The sequence below is a fragment of the Palaemon carinicauda genome, chromosome 30, assembly GCF_036898095.1.
Source record: "Palaemon carinicauda isolate YSFRI2023 chromosome 30, ASM3689809v2, whole genome shotgun sequence".
NCBI lineage: Eukaryota > Metazoa > Arthropoda > Malacostraca > Decapoda > Palaemonidae > Palaemon > Palaemon carinicauda.
The window spans coordinates 72,933,796-72,957,240 of record NC_090754.1 but is presented as its reverse complement, the minus strand read 5'-3'; the positions used below and the strand labels follow the sequence as shown (position 1 = coordinate 72,957,240).

The 23,445-nt window shown below is 46.8% G+C and overlaps 1 protein-coding gene across 1 annotated transcript in view; it reads left to right on the top strand.

Moving 5' to 3' along the window:
• LOC137623285 (uncharacterized) overlaps window positions 1–23,445 on the top strand; it is a 426,454-nt gene that overhangs the window by 104,832 nt on the left and 298,177 nt on the right. The window contains 1 exon segment of the mRNA XM_068354064.1: window positions 21,469–21,587. Coding sequence (XP_068210165.1) covers window positions 21,469–21,587 — 119 coding nt within the window.

Here is a 23,445-nt window from a genome sequence, read left to right as displayed (position 1 = left end):
GACTGTACCTGCAAGACTTAATCCACAGGAACCTAGATACCCTCTCGATAGATCATGTGGTTGCTTCACAAAATGTGATCACAAACACCTCAGCTCCCTTGTAGGACAAGTAGCAGTTAGTTGGGGCAGATATTACCCGGTGGTAAGTCTAGAATGAATGTGCAATTGACTGGCTTTTCGTTCTCCATTCTACCCTCTAGGGGTTTTCAGCATCCGAGAAATCCTGCAGTTGGGTACCATTGTCCATTGTGTAACCTGGTGTTTGTGAATATACTTTATACATTACTATTTGTTCCGTAACCGAAATACAAACCACGCTATTTACAAAGGGTATCACTTTTAGCGCAGCTGAAATGACGAGCCAATAGTTTTTAACGAGGGTTAATTACCCCCGCGCTAGTTAGCGGGGGGTGGGGAAGGGTAGCTTGCTACCCCTCCCCCCTCCACACACCGGTGACTTGCTTCACTTCACTTTTGGCTCGGCGGTGATCAGACGTGTCTGTTCATCGCCTTCGTGACAGCCTTTAATTTTCTGCTTTTTCTTTTCAGCTTGTGTGATTGGTTGGAAGTTGACCTTCAGTTATTTTCTTTTATTTACTATGCGTACATGCCCTGGAGTTGCCGGCCGTCCTTGTGGGACTTTCATGTCGGACGTTATTACGGATCCTCACACCCTCTGCCCTCAATGTCGGGGCCGACGGTGCGACCAGGATAACATGTGCAGTGAGTGCAGAGAGTGGTCTGCCTCCCAGTGGGAGAGGTTTGGCCGTCGGCGTAAGAAGAAGTCCAAGAGAGACCGTTCTCCTCCGGGGTTAGCCTTGAAGGAGGAAGGTTCTCGGGACTCTTCTTCCGCCGCCCAAACCTCCTCCGAAGCTCCCCCTCGTCCGCCTCCTAAGGAGAGTCGTCCGAGTGGGAGCGCCGGCCCTTGTTCTGTTTCCCTACCTTCGGTGGGGGGAGAGGGCGTCGCCTCCCATAGCGAGGCGGTTCCCCCTCCTCCTCCGGGGGAGGTTATTAATAATAATGCCTTATCCAGTGATGATCTTTTACAGATTTGGTCGTCCCTGGGGCTTAAGGGCTTGCCCTCCAGGGTCGCTCTTATTGACCTTGTCTCGTTGGGGTCCGCTGTTAAACAGTCGCCGGTAGTAGCGGAGGTAGACCCTCTGTCTATTGTCGACGTCGTGGTGACAGAGGCCTCCGACGTGGCTGGGCCTTCCGACGCAGGTGCTGTTGCTGGTGATGGTGCTCAAGGCTCTCCTCCTCCTTCCGTGCATCCTTCGAAGGGGGAAGTGAGTCCTTCGGTCTCGACTGCTGCCCAGCTTCCTTCTGAGGGAAGTGTTTTGACGGAGACTCCCCTTCGGAGGACCGATGGTCCCGACGATCTCCCCCGAGGCCGCCTCCGCCGTAAGGCTCACCGCCCTCTACGCCACAAGGGCCTCCCTTCCCCTTACAGGGGGACTAAGAGGCACCTTTTTGGGTCTTCGTCCTCCGGGGGGGGACTCTCCTCGTCAGCCTCAACCGACTGCTCCGCCCTCCTTGAACCTCTCTGCAGACCGCTCACCATCTCCTGCCGGATCTTCGCCTTCTGGAGAACTCGTCACCCGACGGGCAACGGTCCCTTCGGGGCTAAGGGATTCTTCCCTTACGCGAGCAGGGCTAGCGCACAAGCGCTCTCCTGCTCGCCAGCAATCTCCTGCTCGTCGACGATCTCCTGCTCGCCAAGACTCTCCTGCTCGTCGGCTCTCTCCTGATGTTCGCCCCCCTCGCCAGCGCTCTCCTGCTCGTCAGCTCTCTTCCGAGCGTCAGCGCTCATTTGAGGACCATCGCCCTGCGGTCTCTGACCACCCTTTAGTTCCTGCTGAACTCCCTGCTCACCATCCACCTGGTCCTGTGGCTACGCAACATCGTGCTGCGCGTGTGTCAGAAACACATGTTCGCCAACGCGCCACCGATCTTCCTGTTCCTGCTCGTGAACGCGCCGCACCACCTGTCCTCTCACAGGACACGCGTCGACCTTCTGCTCGCCAGTGATCACCAGCTCGCCAGCGATCACCTACACATGCTGCTCGCCATCGCACGACCCTGCATGATCGCCCGCTTACGCATGCTGCTCCTCATCGCACAACCCTGAACGATCGCCCTCCTGCGGATGCTGATCACCATCGCACCCTTTCACGCGATCATTCACCTGCGCATGCTGCTCGCCATCGCACAACCCTGCATGATCGCCCGCTTACGCATGCTGCTCCTCATCGCACAACCCTGAACGATCGCCCTCCTGCGGATGCTGATCACCATCGCACCCTTTCACGCGATCATTCACCTGCGCATGCTGCTCGCCATCGCACAACCCTGCACGATCGACCGCTTACGCATGCTGCTCCTCATCGCACAACCCTGAACGATCGCCCTCCTGCGGATGCTGATCACCATCGCACCCTTTCACGCGATCATTCACCTGCGCATGCTGCTCGCCATCGCACAACCCTGCACGATCGCCCGCTTACGCATGCTGCTCCTCATCGCACAACCCTGAACGATCGCCCTCTTGTGGATGCTGATCACCATCGCACCCTATCACGTGATCATTCACCTACACATGCTGCTCGCCATCGCTTACCATCACGCGGTCATTATCGCCAGCGATCTTCTTCACCTACGCGGCAGCACGATCCCTCGCCGTCGCGCCATCGCTTGCGTTAGTCGCCTCGGACACGTGTTCATTTACCTGCCCACCCTCACGCCCACTCGCCTGCGCGCCCGCGCGATCGCTCGCCTGGGCGACCGCTCGCCTGGGCGACCGCTCGCCTGGGCGACCGCTCGCCCGCGCGACCGCTCACCTGTGCGCCCGCGCGATCACCCGCGCAACCATTCGCCTTTGCGCGACCGTTCGCCCTCGCGCGACCATAGTTCGCGGCGAATTCCACAGCCGGTGGTAGCAGCAGGGACGCGTGCTCCTAGACGGCACTCGGGATCACCTCCATCCAAGCACAGGTTGGTAGTGCAGGACGAAGACAGGTCAGTACAGCATTCTTCCCCACCTTCTTTTCAGGCAGGTACCGTCGTGTCCACTCCAAAGGATCGCCCGATCCCTTTCACCTTAGCGAGGATTTCGGACTCTGTGTCCTTGGAGCAGCAGACTTGGTTTGGTCCGCTGGGACGGGCGTTAGTGAGGGTTATGAAACCAGCTCTCGCCGGCCAGGGTAACAAACCAGCGGCTGTCTCTCCTACGCTGAAGAGAAAGAGAGGAGTGGACTTCGTGGTGACTTCCCCCAGGGCGAAGTTGGTTCCCAAGAGGTCGGTCTCGAGGGTCCCCTCTCCTGCACGAGTACTCTCTCCTTCTCCCGTGGACGAGGCCTTTCCGTCCTCAGGTGAGTCCAGTGGGGCGGTAGTCTTCCCCTCGGCACCAGGGGGGGGAGACTTCGCTTCAGGCAGGAGAATCATCTCGTGAGGAAGGGGCCCCTCGAACCTCGTTGTTGGGATCCTGTATCCTTCCCAGGAGGGAACCCAAGGATTCCAAGACCATCCCTAAATCCTCTGCAAGGATTCGTCAGGAACCCACGACTACCCAGGGGAATGTCCACGTATCACCCCAGGAAGAGATTCCTGGGGCAGGAGACTTAGCTGCCAGCCCGCAGGGAGGAGAACAGCAAGAGTCCGAACATGCCTTCTGGCAGGTCCTAAGCCTGATAAGGCAACTTAACAGTCTTACGGATCCAGTCATCCCCCCCCCCCCCCCCCGTGAAGGCAAAGACACGATTCTGGATGAAGTGTTTGACGTTCGGAAGGCCCCTAAGACCAGTGCAGCTCTGCCCTGGTCTCGGGGGCTGAAGAGTGCCAGAGCTAGGGCCAATGCTCAGCTCGCACTTCTTGCCTCCTCCAGTCGTTCCACTGCCGGGAACAAACTCATCCCTCCTCCTCGCCTTCAGCAGAGGAGGTATTTCGAGATCCTGGGTGAGCACAACCTCGCTTTTCCTCTCCATCACTCTGTGGAGGTGCTGGCGAAGGGAGTTCCCTTGGAGAAACTCTCTGCCCGGCAGGTGTCGTTCTCGGTGGCAGAGATCCTTAACCACGAGAAGGTCGCTAAGTGTGCCATGCAGGCCACTTCGTGGCTGGACTTCTGGTTAGGATCTCTGGGCATCCTATTGCTATCGGAGGACTTGTCCAAGGAGACCAATAGGAAGGCCCTAGAGACCTTCTTGCTCTTGGGCACCCGCTCCATCGAGTTTTTGGCGCACCAGGTTACCACCCTGTGGGCCAACTCGGTGTTGAAGCGTCGCGATGCTGTGTCCGAGAGATTCCATCCGAAGGTCCCCGCCGTAGGTGTGTGTAGGCTCCGACATGCCTCCCTCCTGGGGGAGAGCCTGTTTGAGCCTCAAGACTTGGAGCGAACGGCTGAGAGGTGGAGGAAATCCAGCACGGACTCCCTCCTCCACAGGGCCCTTACAACTCGGCCCTATAAGCCTCCAGCCCCGCCACCACAGCAGCAACAGCCTCGTAAGGCTCCCAAACAGGCACCGGCAGCTAAGAAAGTGGTGTCTAAGCCTCAGCCCTTTCCAGCCAAGGTCAAGAGGGGCGGTAAGTCCTCCAGGGGAGGCAAGACTTCTAGGGGTGGCGGCCGCGGCCGCAAGCCCTAGGGGTGGCAGTTCCCCTGCGTGTCCACCTGTGGGGGGATGCCTTCAGCGTTGCGTCCGCAGGTGGCAACATCACGGGGCCGATGCTTGGACGGTCTCAGTGATCGGCCAAGGTTATCGCGTCCCGTTTACGTCATCTCAACCTCCCCTGACAGCGAATCCAGTGTCGTTGAGCTCCTATGCCATGGGATCGGCAAAGGGGCTGGCCCTTCAGGCCGAAGTCGAGACCATGTTCAAGAAGGGTGCTCTCCAGGCTTCTTCAGTCGACTCTTTCTTGTAAAGAAGGCTACTGGAGGCTGGAGACCCGTCATCGATCTCTCGGCTCTGAACAGGTTTGTCAAACAAACCCGGTTCAGCATGGAGACAGCAGACACGGTCAGACTTGCGGTGAGACCACAAGACTTCATGTGTACACTGGATCTAAAGGATGCGTACTTCCAGATCTCAATCCATCCGTCTTCCAGGAAGTACCTGAGATTCTGCCTAGACAACAAGATCTACCAGTTCAAGGTGCTGTGTTTCGGTCTCTCCACAGCTCCTCAGGTGTTCACCAGAGTGTTCACCCTAATTTTGACTTGGGCGCACAGGAACGGCATTCGTCTCCTTCGTTACCTAGACGATTGGCTGATCCTAGCAGACTCGGAGTCGACCCTTCTTCGACACCGAGACAGGCTTCTAGATCTTTGCCAGGATCTGGGGATCGTGGTAAACCTCGAGAAGTCCTCTCTGCAGCCGTCCCAACGACTGGTTTATCTAGGCATGCTAATAGACACCAATCTCCACAAAGCCTTTCCATCAGACGACCGAATAGCAAGGCTTAGGAGGGTGGCGGAACCTTTCCTCAGGCGAAAAGAACTCCCCGCCCAATCGTGGTTGCGTCTCTTAGGCCACCTATCCTCCCTGGCCCGTCTGGTTCCAAACAGCCGCCTCAGGATGAGATCCCTTCAATGGCGGCTCAAGTCCCGGTGGAATCAAGGATCCGATTCCCCGGACATTCTGATCCCAATGGGGTCTCTGGAACAGACGGACTTGCGGTGGTGGCTGGCCGACAAGAACCTGCGAAAGGGAGTGAGTCTTCTCGTCCTCCCCCCGGAATTGACTCTGTTTTCGGAAGCGTCAAAAGAAGGGTGGGAGGCGCACGTTCTGAACCAGAGGGCCTCAGGCCTTTGGTCAGAATCAGAAAAGTGCCTACACATCAACCTGCTAGAATCGAAGGCCGTCTTTCTGGCCCTTCAACAGTTCCAACGGTTCCTGGCGGGTCACTCCGTGGTGGTGATGAGCGACAACACCACGGTAGTGGCTTATATCAACAAGCAGGAAGGCACTTTTTCGCAACAGCTATCCCATCTTGCAATAGAGACTCTGAGGTGGACCGAAACCCACTCGATAACACTATCAGCTCGCTTCATTCCTGGCAAGAGGAATGTGCTCGCCGACAGTCTGAGCAGGGCTTCGCAGATAGTGAGTACCGAGTGGTCTTTGGATCCTCAGATAGCCAACAAAGTCCTGACTTTGTGGGGTTCCCCGACGGTGGACTTGTTCGCGACAGCCTTGAACTTCAAGCTGCCCCTGTACTGCTCACCAGTTCCGGACCCCAAGGCACTCTGGCAAGATGCTTTCCAGCAACGGTGGGACAACATCGACGTGTACGCCTTCCCACCATTCTGTCTAATGAGAAGGGTGCTCAACAGGACCAGACTATCGGTCAACTGTTCCATGACTCTAGTAGCTCCGCTATGGCATCACGCGGAATGGTTTCCGGACCTTCTGCAACTCCTGACGGAACTCCCAAGGGAGCTTCCTCCACGACAAGAGCTTCTCAGACAACCCCACTCCGGTGTCCCTCACAGGGCCGTAGCCTCGCTTCGGCTTCACGCCTGGAGACTATTCAGCGTCTCCTCGCGGAGAGAGGCTTTTCGCAACAGGTTGCGGAGAGAATGTCTCGGCACCTGCGAAGGTCCTCTGAGGGAGTCTACCAAGCGAAGTGGAGAGTCTTTTGTGGTTGGTGTCGTGGAAGGGGTATCTCTCCACTCGATGCCACTATTCCAGCAATAGCGAACTTCCTTGTGTATCTGCGAGAAGAAATGCGCCTTTCTGTCTCGGCAGTTTCGGCAGTGAAAGGCTATCGCTCAGCCTTAAGCTTGGCCTTCAGATTGAAGGACGTGGATATTTCTTCATCGCTAGAACTCTCTTTACTCATACGTAGCTATGAGCTTACCTGCCCCCAGTCGGAAGTGAGACCCCCTCCTTGGAACGTGGTTCGAGTCCTCGGGTCTCTCAAGAGACCTCCCTTCGAGCCATTACGCCAGGCCTCCGATCGCCACCTGTCTTGGAAGATGGCTTTCCTACTCGCCTTTGCCTCGGCTAAGCGAGTTAGTGAACTTCATGGTCTCTCGTACGACATCGCCCATTCAAGGGGATGGGGGGAGGTAACGTTCAGGTTCGTCCCTGAGTTTGTGGCCAAGACTCAGAATCCTGGAGTGCCGGATCCTCGGTTCGACTCTTTCAGGATCGCGAGTCTCCGTTCTGTAACAAACGACCCAGACCAGCTGCTACTATGCCCAGTGAGGTGTCTGAGGTACTACTTGAAGAGAACGGCTGCAGTCCGTCCTCATGTGCGAGCTTTGTTTGTGAGCACAGGCAGGACAAAGAGGAGGGTCACCAGGAACACCATCTCTGCTTGGATTCGAAGGGTTATCCACCATGCCCTGAATCCTGACCCTCCTCCGTCACGTCGCCCTCGGACCCACGATGTCAGGGGTATTGCTACATCCCTGGCCTTCAAGAGAAACTTCTCTGTGACGCAGGTACTTCAAGCTGGGGTCTGGAAGCGTCAAACGACCTTCACAGCCCACTACCTGCAAGACGTGACCCACAGGAGCCTCGATACGTTCTCTATCGGCCCTGTGGTGGCTGCACAACAGCTGGTCTAAGCTCAGGCTCCTTTTTGGACAAGTAGCAGTAGGTTGAGGGCGTTGTTACCCGGTCTTAGTCTGTGTGAATGAAAGAGTATGTCTGACCCTTACTTCTTTCTTCATTCTCCCCTTTCTTGGGGAAGCAGCATCCTGGTCCTCGCATAGCTGACCTCGACCTCTGCAGGTAACCCATGCTTCTTTGTGCTCCTAGTATTAAGCTTAATACTGTTGCGTCTCCCATACCCTGACGAGGTGGTATGGGGAACGTCCTATCCTAGAATTCCTATCTGAAGGTCTCAAGGTCAACTTCATAGGACGAGTCACACTCTCCTCCTCACACTACTTATGTAGGCCACTCGTTCCTAGCGGTGCTAGGAATTTGTGAGGTACAGGGGCTCCCTCTCTCTAGTGCTGCTCACTGAGGGATCGAGCCCCCGGGCAAGCCGAAGTCAGTAAGGCTGGGGACTTTCCACCCTTCCTAAGGGGTAAGTCACCCTTTGTAAATAGCGTGGTTTGTATTTCGGTTACGGAACAAATGACAAATTCGAAGATAATTTGTATTTTTCCTAACCATACAAACCTTAGCTATTTACACATATGTGCCCGCCATCCCTGACCCCCAAGTCAAGTCCTACCTCTAAGTGAAGTGAAGCAAGTCACCGGTGTGTGGAGGGGGGAGGGGTAGCAAGCTACCCTTCCCCACCCCCCCCGCTAACTAGCGCGGGGGTAATTAACCCTCGTTAAAAACTATTGGCTCGTCATTTCAGCTGCGCTAAAAGTAATACCCTTTGTAAATAGCTAAGGTTTGTATGGTTAGGAAAAATACAATTTTCAATATCAAACTTACCCGATGATCATATAGCTGCATCCCTGCTGCCCGACAGAAAAAACCTACGGGCGGAATACGCCAGCGATCGCTATACAGGTGGGGGTGTACATCAACAGCGCCATCTGTCAAGTAGGTACTCAAGTACTCGATGTCAACAAAGAACCAATTTTCCCTCTGTCGTGCCACAGGCAAGACCTACTAAATACGCCGTCCCTAACTGGATTTGTTTTCACAACGATTTGGTGAAGTACACTATTCCAGTTTTGAGCTTTCGCTATGCAGGGGTTTTATCTTCATTTCAAAACTTGAACTCGTTTTGGATAGATTTAATTATGGTGACGAAGAGAGTATGGACTCTCTTTCACTTTTAAATGGCCGACCCTTCCCTTAGACGGAAGTGTTGGTGACGAAGAGAGTATGGACTCTCTTTCACTTTTAAATGGCCGACCCTTCCCTTAGACGGAAGTGTGTTTAGGTTTTTGTAATTTTGCTTAACAAGTTATAGATCTATTTATTTTATATCTCTCCGCCTTTATAGGCCTCTTCGATTAACTTTCCATTTATTATAAACTTATAAAAATTAATTTTTATGTTTGTTTATATGCGACCTTTCCTAATAGTAGGCGGTCCTTACTTGGAACCGAAGTTAATTAACATTGAGCCCGTCATATCGTATTTACCTTTTAAGAATTTATACTTTTTTAATTTTAATGTTTTTGAAAGAATTTCTTTGATAGTCTCGTACTGTTTTCAAAGATGAACTAACGTTTAGTTTAGTCTCCGCAGTTGTTGACGTTCAGAACGTTCAACATGCGCTCTATCGTTACGATAGAGAGAGAGTATTTCACGGTTTCACGTTGCAGTAAGAGTAAACCGATTCTAGCGTTTCGTTCATTCTTTCTTAGCTTAAATGGTTTAAATTCTAATAAAGGAACTTTTTATTTGGGAAACCTTTCAGTTTTTTCCTTTAGCAAATAATATGTTTTAACAATATATAATTGGGCTCTTCTCTCAGGTTCTAAGTCTAGAGAGAAGAGAGAGAGAGATAGAGACGGAGGGAGAGAGAGGAGAATAAACGTTTCGTTCAAGCGGGTAACGTTGTTCTCGTTTTTTACTCTTCTCCCTAGTCGCTGTAGGGGAAGAAGGTAAAACGTTTCTAGAGTTTTATTCTTGTTCCCAGGCTTTATGCGGTGAGAGATTTTAAACGTAGTTTATTTGATCTAGTGTTTAGTCTCTTTTCCAGCCGCTGAATTCTTTATCTTTAATTATGTTTTTCTGTTGCATTGTAAACTGTTTTCGCAATTACTACCTTTTAATGAAAGATAGGATTGCGTGTTTCAGGTGGAAATCAGTTAAAGTTTCGATTTCAGTGAAATAAGTGCAAACAGAAAATCAAAAGTGATAAAGTGATATGCGCAAAGTGTTACAGTGTTGCGTTCGAGGGTTCGTCTGTTCGTGCCAGTTGTTCACCTAGTCCGATACCTCTTACAAGCTCCCAAGCCCAGGGGAGAAGTAATGTCGAAGGACTTATGGGTTCCACAGGCCTTGATCGACGAACAGACGTTTCCCTCCGTGGTTTCGGGTGTATCTACACACGTTGCCGACGTGATCACCCCACCCACACAAAGACGAGAGAGCCCATTTATTCCTCGTCTGCGGAAGAGGTTTCTCGCAGAAACCATGGACCAAATCTTGCAGCTTTTTAGTGCAAGTCGGTCCCTTCCGCTCAAGTCCAACGGCCTAGGTGTAGCCACTGGGTCAGTTCGGACTCGCTGCAGTCATCCGACGACTGCACACCTCCCAAGAGAGGCAAGGTGGTACCGCAACAGGCAGTAACTCCGTCTGTTGCCGCACCAGCTGTTTTAGACCCTCAGTTACAACGGACAGTAGCTCCGTTGTTGCCGTTTGTAGACCCTAGTGGTCCATGCTGCAGACTATGCAGTCTCAGCTTGCTTCCTTCATGCAGGAGTATCGTGCTGAGAAGGTTGACACTGCACCTGTTAACCTACAACCTGCCACGGTTGTGCGCTCAGCAGATACTGCGGCTGCCTGCTCCCACACTCCACCTGTGAGAGCTCCACCACCGATGCGCAGTCGACCCTGCCAGACGCATGTTCATGCTGCACCCACCGTTGACATGCGTGAGCTACCGCATCAGCAGTGGGAAGGTGCTGTCAAGCTGCCGTGTTTTGACGCAATGCGGCATGCTCCGCAACCCACGGCAGTCCCTCCCACGCACCAGCACTCCGCTTTTGTTGTTGCCAGCTCCCACACTCCGACTGCCGAGAAGGTTGACGATGCACCCGTTGGCCTACAGCCTGCCACGGTTGTGCGCCCAGCATGGCTGCCTGCTCCCACACTCTTGTTGTGAGAGCTCCTCCACCCATGCGCAGTCGACCCTGCCAGACGCATGCTGACTCCCACAGACACACGGAGCACTCCGTTGCCGTGCGTGAGCTACCACAAGCTGCCGTGTTTTGACACGGTGTGTCAGCCTCCGCAACACACTGTGGTTACCGCCACTCGCCCGCAGCAGACTAGTCAGTCAGGAGTTGAGGCTTCCCCACACAGCTTTGGTTGTTGCCAACTCACAGACTGTCAAGCAGTTACATGACGTTGCCTTCTGGTCTGCTACTAATGCACCAGTGCTGTATGTCCTCACGCACCTGTTGTGGTTGACAGTTCAGTTTTTTGACTGTTCACAGACTGTCAAGCAGTTACATATCGTTGCCTTCTGGTCTGCTGCTTATGCACCAGTGAAACCCTCACTGAGATAACCTAGCTTTTCTCGGACATGGTTCCTGTAGATGAGAAAGTGCTGTTCTCCCTCCTTCTGATATTCCCTTGAGGACTCTGTCATTTGGAGAGGAGCCTTAAGCTGCTTAGCCTCCTATGGACTTTAATTAAAGCATAACATGCTTCCAGGGATGGTAAATGGTTCCGCTTCAGTCGCTAACCCCGTCTGTTGCCACACCTGCTCCCATAGACCTTGGGCTTTGTTGCAAGACATGCAGTCCAAGCTTAGTCCTTGATAGAGGATTTTTTACGGAGAAGAACCTTCTAGCCAACAACCTTCCTACCGGTTGGTTGTACGCCCTGTTGACGCTGAGGTATCCTACTCACGTCCGCCAGTTGAGATGGTTCCTCCACCGGTGCGACCCAGTGTGGGTTGCCAGTCGCACGTTGACGTTAAGCGACTCTCGGAGGTGGTTGTGGACGTTCAGTGTGTCACTAGAAAGACGTTCAACAACCAGCAGAGGTGACTTGTTGTGACGCAGTGCGGCAACCTCAGCAACCCGATAAGGGGTTGTCTGCACAACCCAGACAGTCTAGACAGTTTCGGGTTGTCGCTGTACTTCCTCGCGTCCCCATGGTTGACAGTTCACAGACTGTGTAGCAGTACCATGATCTTGTGTCCGGCTCCGTCACGCATCCACCAGTGCGACCGGATTCAGCGAGTCAGACGTTGCCCTCTCCGTTGCCTTTTCCTCATCAGTTTCGGATGAGGAACCCTCTGATGAGGACATGGCTGAACAAGACGATCAACCCCCAGCCCTGCTATCCATCCAGAAGATGCTGAAGAAGGAACACGGCCCTGTCAGGCTGTGAATGAGTCTGGATAGGACACTGTCATCCGTGGTTCAATTGGTGTCACTTGGAAGACTACTTCTCCGTCCTCTTCGGTATCATCTAGCTCTTCACTGGAAAAGGACAAGACGCTAGAAGCGGTCTCGATCCCGGTTTCCGGAAGATAAGTCTGGTCCGACTTGATGTAAGGACTTTATCAACCTTTGAAAGGGTCTTCCCCTGACTGTTCAGACTCTCAACCACGTTCTCTTCTCAGACGCATCGGACGTAGGCTGGGGTGCGACCTTAGGCGGTAGGGAATGCTCGGGATTATGGAACTCGAGTCAAAGGACAATGCATTTCAACTGCAAGAAGCTTCTGGCAGTACGTCTGACCTGGAAAAGCTTCAGGTCTCTCCTTCAAGGCAAAGTAGTGGAGGTGAACACGATCAACTCCCTGCTTTGATGTACATCTCCTAGCAAGGAGGGACCTACTCTCTGACATGGTACGAGTTCGCAAGTGACCTCCTCTCCTGTTCAACAGGTCTAGACTTTTCACTAGTTACGAGTTTCATCCAAGGCAACTTGAATGTCTTAGCAGATTGTCTCAGTAGGAAGGGACAATAATTCCAACATATTGGACCCTCCACAAGGATGTATGCAAGAGACTTTGGGTCACCTGGGGCCAGCCAACCATAGATCTCTTCGCAACCTCGATGTCCAAGAGGCTCTCAATACTTTGCTCACCTATCCCGGACCCAGCAGTAGTTCTTATAGATGCCTTTCGACTAGATTGGTCTCATCTAGATCTATATGCATTCCCTCCGTTCTAGATTGTCAACAAGGTACTGCAGAAGTTCCCCTCTCACGAAGGGACAAAGTTGACGCTAGTTACTTCCCTCTGGCCCGCGAGAGAATAACTTACTGAGGTACTTCGATGGCTAGTAGACGTTCCCAGAACTCTTCCCCTAAGGGTGGGCCTGCTACGTCTACCACGCGTAAAGAAGGTACTCCAAGGCCTCCACGCTCTTCGTCTCACTGCCTTCAGAGTATCGAAAGACTCTCGAGAACTAGAGGTTTTTCGAAGGAGGCAACCAGAGCGATTGCTAGAGCAAGGAGAACATCCACCCTTAGAGTCTACCAATCGAAGTGGGAAATCTTCCGAAACTGGTGCAAGTCAGTATCCGTATCCTCGACCAGTACCTCTGTAACTCGAATAGCTGACTTCCTCTTATATCTGGGGAAAGAGCGATCTCTTTCAGCTCCCACTATCAAGGGTTACAGAAGCATGTTGGCATCAGTCTTCCGTCACAGAGGCTTAGATCTTTCCAACAATAAAGATCTACAGGACCTCCTTAAGTCTTTTGAGACCACGAAGGAGCGTCGTTTGGTTACATCTGGTTGGAATTTAGACGTGGTTCTAAGATTCCTTATGTCAGACAGGTTCGAACCACTTCAATCAGCCTCCCTGAAAGATCTCACCTTTAAGACTCTTTTCCTGATATGCTTAACCCCAGCTAAAAGAGTCAGTGAGATTCATGCCTTCAGCAAGAACATCGGATTCTCATCCGAAACGGCTACATGTTCTACATCTTGGTTTTCTAGCCAAACACGAGCTGCCTTCTCGGCCTTGACCAATATCGTTCGATATTCCAAACTTATCGTATGGTTGGAAATGAACTAGAAAGAGTATTATGTCCTGTAAGAGCTCTTAAGTTCTATTTTAAATCCTTTACGAGGCCCGTCTGAAGCTTTATGGTGTTCAGTTAAGATTCCATCTTTGCCTATGTCAGAGAATTCTTTATCCTATTTTTATCAGACTGTTAATACGAGAAGCTCATTCCCTTCTGAATGAGGAAGACCAAGCTTGGCTGAAGGTAAGGACACACGAAGTTAGAGCTGTCACAACTTCCGTGGCCTTTAAACAAAATAGATCTCTGCAAAATATATTCGACGCAACCTATTGGAAAAGCAAATCAGTGTTCGCGTCTTTTATCTTAAGAATGTCCAGTCTCTTTACGAGAACTGCTACACTCTGGGACCATTCGTAGCAACGAGTGCAGTAGTGGTGGGGGCTCCACCACTACAATTCCCTAATTCCAGAACCTTTTTAATCTTTCTCTTGAAATATTTTCGGGTTGTCCGGAAGGCTAAGAAGCCTTTCGCATCCTACTTGATTTGGCGGGTGGTCAAAATCATTTCTTGAGAAGCGCCTAGATTAGAGGTTTTGATGAGGACCTTTAGTATGGGTTGCAACCCTTCATACTTCAGCTCCTAGGAGTCGCTCAGCATCCTATGAGGATCGCGAGGCTCAGTAAGGAAGACGTACTTAAAAAGGCAGAGTAATTGTTCAAGTCGTCTTCCTTACCAGGTACTTATTTATTTTATGCTTGTTATTTTGAATAACTGCTAAAATGAAATACAGAATACTTAGCTCATAATGTCAACTTGTAATGCTGGTCTCTACCCACCCCCCTGGGTGTGAATCAGCTATATGATCATCGGGTAAGTTTGATATTGAAAAATGTTATTTTCCTTAGTAAAATAAATTTTTGAATATACTTACCCGATGATCATAAATTAAAGGACCCACCCTTCCTCCCCAATAGAGAACCAGTGGGACAGAGGAGAAAATTGGTTCTTTGTTGACATCGAGTACTTGAGTACCTACTTGACAGATGGCGCTGTTGATGTACACCCCCACCTGTATAGCGATCGCTGGCGTATTCCGCCCGTAGGTTTTTTCTGTCGGGCAGCAGGGATGCAGCTATATGATCATCGGGTAAGTATATTCAAAAATTTATTTTACTAAGGAAAATAACATTTTCTTTTGAGCAGTGAGGTTCCGCAGTAAGTGTTTCCGTAAGCAACTCCATGAGCTACCTCAAGTGCGCTCATCATGGAAACGGGTCACGATGCTCAAGCTTGTGTATGACCACTTACCCTGACCAGGGAAGTTACGACTCAACACACCAGCATGCAGACAAGAAAACGAATACTGTACTGCTGACAAAGGCTATTCAGTTTGTCAGCTGCATGCACTACCATTGTGGCTGAATGTGCCCTCATGAGGAGTAGCAAGGGCTCCTTCCTTGACAGGTAATCTGCCCTCCATCTCCGTCATAAGAGATACCTGTCATCAGGGAGAAGGCCTCAATGGCAAATATTTACTGATGTTTTCCAATTGAGTATTGGGAGCAAAAAACCCATTCGACAGTACCCAAGTCTTTTGTGCTGCCGTGCGGGACCCATCGCTTGACGTTGCTGCTGTAAGATCAGAGGAAGCTTTCTGTTTTTATAGGAAATTTTTGTTCGTTTTGGGCTACTATTCCGTAACCAGACATATGCATACAACTTCCCCACTGACAGAGGTGATGGAAGATAGACTTTGATCTCATCCTTCGGAAGTAGTTGCTTGCAACTGAGAGTTATACCTAGCTAAAAGTCTTACGGCTAGTTTCCACGTTCGCCAAAAGTATATTCCTTATAAAGAGTTCAGCTCAAGGTTTGTATTGTTAGCAAAAATAGGCTACAAATTTCTTTAAAATTTGTCATGTTTATGTACTTCACCAAATTGGCCAAATATTGTTGGATTTGGGTCTATAGTCACTCATGAGCGTTTTAATCTCTGAAATAAAATCAAAATTGTTAAAATCATGGTAAAGAAGAGCTGAAAACCCTGATATGAATGCTACACAAATCTAAAATCACACATTGGTAATCCTTTCCATTTAAGGACTAACCTACAGCATGTTAACCTAACCTAATGCAACCTTATGTTTTGTCTTACCAAATTCTGGACAGTGAAGGATGGACCTACACCATATGTTAAGGTAACCTCACCTAACTTGGGACTTTGTCTTTTGTTCCCAACCCATTGATATTTCTCAGAACCTATATTCAGTTTTTTTTTATGACAGATTTGCACTCACTCGCATGGGTGCCCTTTTAGCTCGGTAAAGTTTACTAATAACTGATTGGTTGGAAGTGCTTTGGCTGAATAACATGGTTTTCAAATAATTACCAAGTAATGTGAATCAAAACTTATTTGATAACCTAAATTTTTCAATCAAACGAGTTTTGCCAATAAGTAATGTTAACAATAAAAAAATTATAAAGTATTGTGAAGTTGTCTAAATTTAATAACAACGCCTGCTGAAGTCAACAACAAGAGCTTGTGGATGCAGGGTGCAGAATTTTTTAATTTTTCACATATTTTAATAAAATTTGTGATAGATTACACTAAGCATAAAAAACATTATTATAAAATCTACTAAAATTGTAGAGTTAGTAAAACTTGCCATTGGAGAAGATTGCAGAGAGGTAAAAGGACCGGCCTACTGTCAAATACCAAGGTGGGGATGAATGGGTATCAGAGATGTAAAGGCTTTTGTAAAGGCCTTGGAGCATGTGATGCCCCTCTTACAATCTCCAATGCTGTACAGAAATCTCTTGATTGTGGTTTGGAAATTTGCATGATTGCCGTTGATTATAGTGTTGCCTTTGACCGTGTTAATCATGAGGCCCTTGTTTTCAAACAGTTGGGAGTGGGTGGGTCTTTTCTTTGCATCATTATTGAATTTTTAAGTAATACATCTTGAAGAGTTGTTGATGGGTACCATAGTGGGTATAGGAATGTGATATCTGGTGTTACTTTTCATGCTATATACACATGACATGTGGTTTGGCCTAGAAAACAAACTCTTTGCATATGCAGGGGATGTTACTCTGCATCAATTCCATCTCCTGAATGTAGATCTGGGGTTGCTGAATCACTTAATAGAGATCTAGCTGAAATTAGTGCTTGGTGCAAATTATAGGGCATGAAGTTGAATCCTACCAAAACTCAAAGTATGATTGTAAGTAGGTCGATGACAGTGGCTCCTTAACATCCGGATCTCAGCATTGATAATGTTTCTTTAGCTCTCTATGACCTAAAGTTTTAGCTGGGATTCTCGACAGCAAATTTACTTTTGAGAAAATCTTGAGATTTTTGGTGATCATTCTATTCTGAAGAGGTGTTTTAATTCGTTCTTCCTACCTTTTTTCTAGTATTGTTCTCCTGTTTGGTCTTCAGCTGCTGATTCTCATCGTAATTTGTTGGACAGGAACTTACGGTGGATTGAATTTCTTATTCCTGATCTAGATATTTATTTCTGGCACTGTCGTTCAATTAGTTCTTTATGCATGTTGCTCAAGATTTTTCATAATTCTGACCATCCTTTACATTCAGATCTTCCCGGACAGTTCCATCCTGTTCGTAATACTAGGCAGGCAGTTAATTCTAATAGCCAGGCCTTCTCCATCATGAGGCTCAATACTACACACTATTCTAGTTTTATTCCAGCTGTGACCAAGTTGTGGAATGATCATCCTAATCGGGTAGTTGAATCTGTATAACTTCCAAAGTTCAAACTTGCGACATATATTTTTATGTTGAGCGGAGTGTCACAAGTCTTTATATAGTTTATATATTAAAAATCTGTTTTAATATTGTTACTGTTCTTAAAATATTTTTTATTTGTCATTATTTTTCATATAGTTTATTTCCATATTTACTTTCCTCACTGGGTTATTATTCTCTGTTGGAGTTTTTGGGCTTATAGCATCCTGCTTTTCCAACTAGGGTTGTTGCTTAGCTATTAATAATAATGATAATTAGAGAGGAAATATATTCAGCTGTACGCTCAAGTTCATTTCTATTTTGTGTGTGTAAGGGATTGGGATTGAAAATGTTAAATCGTCATTGAATTGTCATCTTGTTTTTGTGATTAGAACTAATATTCGTCATAGTTTGAGTATTTTCCAACATTGTGTGATATTATAGATCATAACTTCAACAAATGAGTTATGTAGAAAAGTAGATTGGCACATAGAATGCAAATGCCTCTCTTGGATATATGCGAGTAGTTTTTGAGGATCCAGGAAATTAATGGACAATGTTTTAGATCAAGGACCTTCCCTTCATATATCATAGGCCATGCACTCTTTTGTCTATCAATCCTATGCAGCATTTAGATCTAGGATTACTTTTTCGCTCCACCTCCATCATCATCATCTCCATCTCCTCTTACGCCTGTAGACGCAAAGGGCCTCTGGTAGATTTCGCCTGTCGTCTCTATCTTGAGCTTTTAAATGAATACTTATCCATCCATCATATCCCAATTCACACTTTATAAATAACAATTTTCAGTATTTCTTTAGTATTTATGAACCGGGAGATTCTTAGCATCCCGCTACACTCAGGACTGGGTGGCATTCTGTCATTTTCACTTTCCATAAACTGACTAAATCCATAGAGGATTCATTGGTTAAATTTCTCAAAGGATAGCCAGTTCCATGTGATGACCAGTGCCTTTACTCCCCCAGAAATGAAAAGTTGGAGGGTCCACCTCCAGGTGTTTTTTTTTTAATCCTTGGGAAAAGTAGCTAATGGAATCGCTGCTGAAAACTTTTTAATTGCTGTTTTGATGGCAGTAATAATTGTAAAGGTACCTTATGCACTTGCTTTTTAATAAGCAATAATGGTGCCAGGAGAGGAAAAAAGTGAGAGGGAGATGCAATAAAGAGGTACTGTATACAGTGGAACCTCTACATACGATTGTCCCAACATACAAAGTAAAATTCGACCAAATTTCTGTCTCAACATACGAAGTGTTGCTCCGACATACGACGTAAACAATACGCTTACCCGTGGAATTTTCTCGAAAGCGTGCAGCGTAGTTTGTTGTTGACGCCGCTAGACGGCAGGACATCAGAGGGACGCCAATCGAGCGTCACCTTGATCAGTCCTCTCATCGCGTGCGCATCGTGTGGTTGTCCTCTATTTGCTCAGTTTTAACAGTTTTTTATCTTGCCTTTTCACGTGTTGTTTTCTGTGTTCCGTAATCATGGGTCCTAAAAAGCTTAGTTTTGGTTCAGGAAGTAGTAGCAGTGGTGAGAAAAAGAGGAAGTCCATGCTTTCATTAGAATTAAAGCAGGAAATCATAGAAAAGCATGAGCGAGGTGTACGTATTAGCGATCTCGCTAAACAATATGGCCGGAATATGTCGACGATCTCGACGATCATAAAACAGAAGTCAGCCATTAAATCAGTGAAACCTTCGAAGGGGATCACGATTATTTCTAAACGTCGTAGCCCTACCCTTGAAGAGATGGAACGACTTTTGTTAATATGGATCAAAGACAAGGAGATTGTTGGCGATACGATCACAGAAACGATCATTTGTGAGAAGGCCAGCGCTATCTACAGTGACTTAAAGGCGCGCGCTCTCGGGGTGACACGGGGGAGAGTTCAGCCGATCCTACGACGGAGAAATTCAAGGCGTCTCGAAGTTGGTTCGAGAAATTTAGGAAACGGACCGGGATTCATTCAGTTGTTCGTCATGGAGAAGCTTTGAGTTCGGACACTAAGGCTGCTAAAGACTTTGTTTAAAAGTTCGAAAGCATCGTGGTGGAGGAAGGTTACGTAGAGCAGCAGGTTTTCAACTGTGATGAAACCGGTCTGTTTTGGAAAAAGACACCTAGTCGAACGTACATTACCGCTGAAGAGAAGAAAATGCTTGGACATAAGCCAATGAAGGATCGGTTGACTCTTGCGCTTTGTGCCAATGCCAGCGGGAACTGCAAAATTAAGCCTCTGTTAGTTTACCATTCCGAAAACCCTAGGGCATTTAAAGCACATAGAATTAATAAAGACCTGCTACATGTTCTATGGTGTTCTAATTCTAAGGCTTGGGTTACTAGGCATATCTTTGTGGAATGGGTAAACGTAGTTTTCGGCCCTGCTGTCAAGAAGTATCTTCAGGAAAGGAATTTGCCTTTGAAGTGCTTGCTTTGTTTGGACAATCCACCCGCTCACCCCCCCGGACTCGAAGATGATATCATCGACGAATACAAATTCATCAAGGTGTTGTATCTTCCACCGAATACCACCCCTATCCTCCAGCCCATGGACCAGCAAGTCATCTCTAATTTTTAGAAGCTGTACACCAAGCACTTATTTAAGCAGTGCTTTAATGTCACGCAAAGCACCAACTTAACTTTGCGTGAATTTTGGAGGAGCCACTTCAATATCGTGCACTGCTTAAAGATCATTGATTAGGCTTGGGAGGGAGTAACTCGTCGGACCCTGAATTCTGCTTGGAAGAAGCTTTGGCCTGATGCTGTTGCTCCCAGAGATTTCGAAGGTTTCGGCCCCGAGAATGAACCTTCGCTTGCCGCTCAGGAAGACGTCAAAGAGATTGTATCCCTTGGCAAGTCCATGGGTCTGGAGGTGGATGAAGATGACATCACCGAACTCGTCGATGAGCATCACGAAGAGCTCACCACCGAGGAACTCGAGGAGCTGCAAGCCATGCAGCATGATGAGTTCCAAGCGCAGTTGAGTGAGTCGGAGGAGATCGAGGAGGTAGGCGAAATCTTAGGTACGGCGGAAATAAAACAGATGTTGGCATATCATCAACACGTTGTTGATTTCATCGACAAGCATCACCCACAGAAACTTCAGGTTTGCCGTGTTGTTGCGCAGTTTGATGATGTTTGCTTAACGTATTTTAGAAAAATCCTTAAAAGCCGTACAAAGCAACTTTCACTCGATAGTTTCTTTAAAAAATCTCTACTAAAACGGTCTAGTGATCATGATGAAAAGAAAGAAAGTGAAGCAAAGAAAAGGAAGACCGAATCGAGTGAAAGTGATGAAAATTTAAAATAAGAAAAGAAAAATGTAAAAAAAAAATATAAAATTATAAAAAGGAAAAAAAAAATAAGCTAAGTTAAAGTTCACGTAGTGGTGTAAGTTATCGTACACGTTATCGTACAAAGTCACCCTCCCTACCCCCTCGCTGATCTTCCGTCTCCTCCTGCGTAGAAGTCCCTACACCTGCGCTGGCCTGTCGCTAAGGTAAAGTGTTACTTTACAACCTGTTTTTTATTTATTATTTCATTATTATGTATTCTTTTTTTTTGGTTTGTAATATGTATTTATTATACAGGCATTGTATTAATGTATTGTGTAATTATGTGTAGCCATTTATTAAGGATTTATTATGGGTTTTTAGGCTGAGGAACGAATTAAATCAATTACCATGTATTCTTATGGGAATATTTGCTCCAACATACGATCGTTTTAACATACGAAGTAGTTTCTGGAACGAATTGAGATCGTATGTAGAGGTATCACTGTAATGTTAATTTAAGGGTCAATGTTTACTTTCGATACATACAAGTGATACATGCTCTGTGTGGGGAGGTATTACAGTATTAAGAATATATTTGCATGCAGAGAAGTTAATACGATTAGTGTTATTTATTGTGGTCTAGCATAAAACACGAAAATATCGTTGTCTGATATAATCTTTATATCGAATTTTTGACTCCTGATCTGCCTTAACTCCTGAAGTTTCCATCATTCTAAAAACTTACCTTCCCATCAGAAATCAAGTCAGTGAAAGATGCCTTTTTAAATATGATCTTTGGTTTGCATGATGTATAAATTTTCTGACTAACTGTATTTCCTATCTTTCCAGATCGACCTCCATGGAAGCATCTTGGATAAATCATCTTGCGACACCGGGAGTCGCTGCGTGTCCCAAGATGTTGAAATTCTTCTTAGGAAGTCTCAGACGCTTATCGATAGGTATGACAGGTAAATATTCTCCGCATCTTCCCCCCCCCCCCCTTGGCCGACACCTATCACTTCTCTATTGTTACAGTTTTTCCATTTGCCTTCGATGCATGTGCGACAACCATGGCTCCACTAAGAAGGGATTCTAACTTTGCTTATTTAGTCTTAAAATCCATAATGCTTCTGTCTGTCAGTAATTGTTTTTAGTTTTTGTGGTTTATATATATATATATATATATATATATATATATATATATATATATATATATATATATATATATATATATATATATATATATATATATATCTATCATCATCATCATCATCATCATCATCATCATCATCATCATCATCATCCGTTACTAGTCCATTGTAGAACAAAGGCCTCAGACATGTCCTTTCGCTTTCGGCTGTTTATGGTCTTTCTGTGCCAGTCCACGACCGCAAACTTTCTTATTTTGTCATTCCATTGTCTTCTCTTCTTTCCCTTGCTTCTTTTACCATATCTGGACCCATTCTGCTATTACTATTATTGTCTGTCATTCTCATTATATGTCCTGCCCATGTCCATTTCTTTTTCTTGCATGTTATAAGAATATCCTTTACTTTTAGTTTGCTCCTGTATCTATGTTGCTCTTTTTCTGCCTCTTTAAGTGTTATCCCCATCATTATTCTTTCCATAGCTCTTTTGAGTTGTAACTAGCTTATGTTCTAAGGCTTTAGTAATGCTCCAAGTTTCTGATGCATTAGTTAATACTGGTAGGTCTATATCATTAAATACTTTTCTTTTTAAAGAAAGTGGTATTTTACTTTTCATAATCTCATTTGGTTTACCAAATGCTCTCCATCCCATGCTTATCCTTCTTTTAATTTTGGTATTGTATCCTGGGGAAACACCGTATATTCGTTAACAATCTCTAGAGGCTCGTCCATAACTCTTATTTGCTGTTTCTTTGCATTTTTCATTGAACATTGTCTTAGTTTTACTCATATTCACTTTCAATCCTACATTTCTGCTTTCTCTATTCAAATTTTCTATCATCTTTTGTAATTCCTCCCATGATTCACTAAACACATTTGTGTCATTCGCTAATCTTAAGTTGTTGAGGTGATCTCCGTTTATATTAATTTGTACATTTTCCCAATCTAAATTCTTAAAAACTTCTTATAGGCATGCTGTGAATAATTTAGGAGATGCGGTCTCCTTGTGTAACTCCTTTCTTAATAGGAATTTTCTCACTATCTTTATGTAGTTTTAGGATTGCTGTAATTTTTGTAGAGATACCTTTAAGTGTTCTAACATGTGATTCTTCTATTCCTTGTTTTTTGAAGGACTTTCGTTACTGCTTGTGTTTTGACCGAATCAAAAGCTTTCTCATGGTCTTTAAATGCCATACATAGTGATTATTATACTCTTGATCTTTCCATTAGTTGGTTAGTTGCATGGATATGGTCAGTTGCTGAATACCCACTTCTAAAGCCTGCCTGCTCTCTTGATTGATTGACGTCTTTCTATTTGTCCTAATATGATCTCTGTAGATATTTTATATATCACGGAGAGTAAACTTACTGGGCAATAATTGTGTCAGGTCTTTTGTGTCTCCCTTTTTGTGAATTAGTGTAATAATAGTTTTTCCAAGCTGTAGGTATAGTATAGAGCATTCTGGTAGACATTTGGTTTAGAGTTCAGCCAGTGTTACTATTACGAAATCTCCTCCATCTATTGTTAAATCAATTGTTAGGACATCATCTTCTGCTACTTTGTCCTTTTTCATGACTTCTAATGCTTTCTTTACTTTTCCTACTGTTACATTTGATAATTTGGTACTGGCTCAAGTGTTTCATTATTTCTATATAAGTCATTTCTTATATCACTATT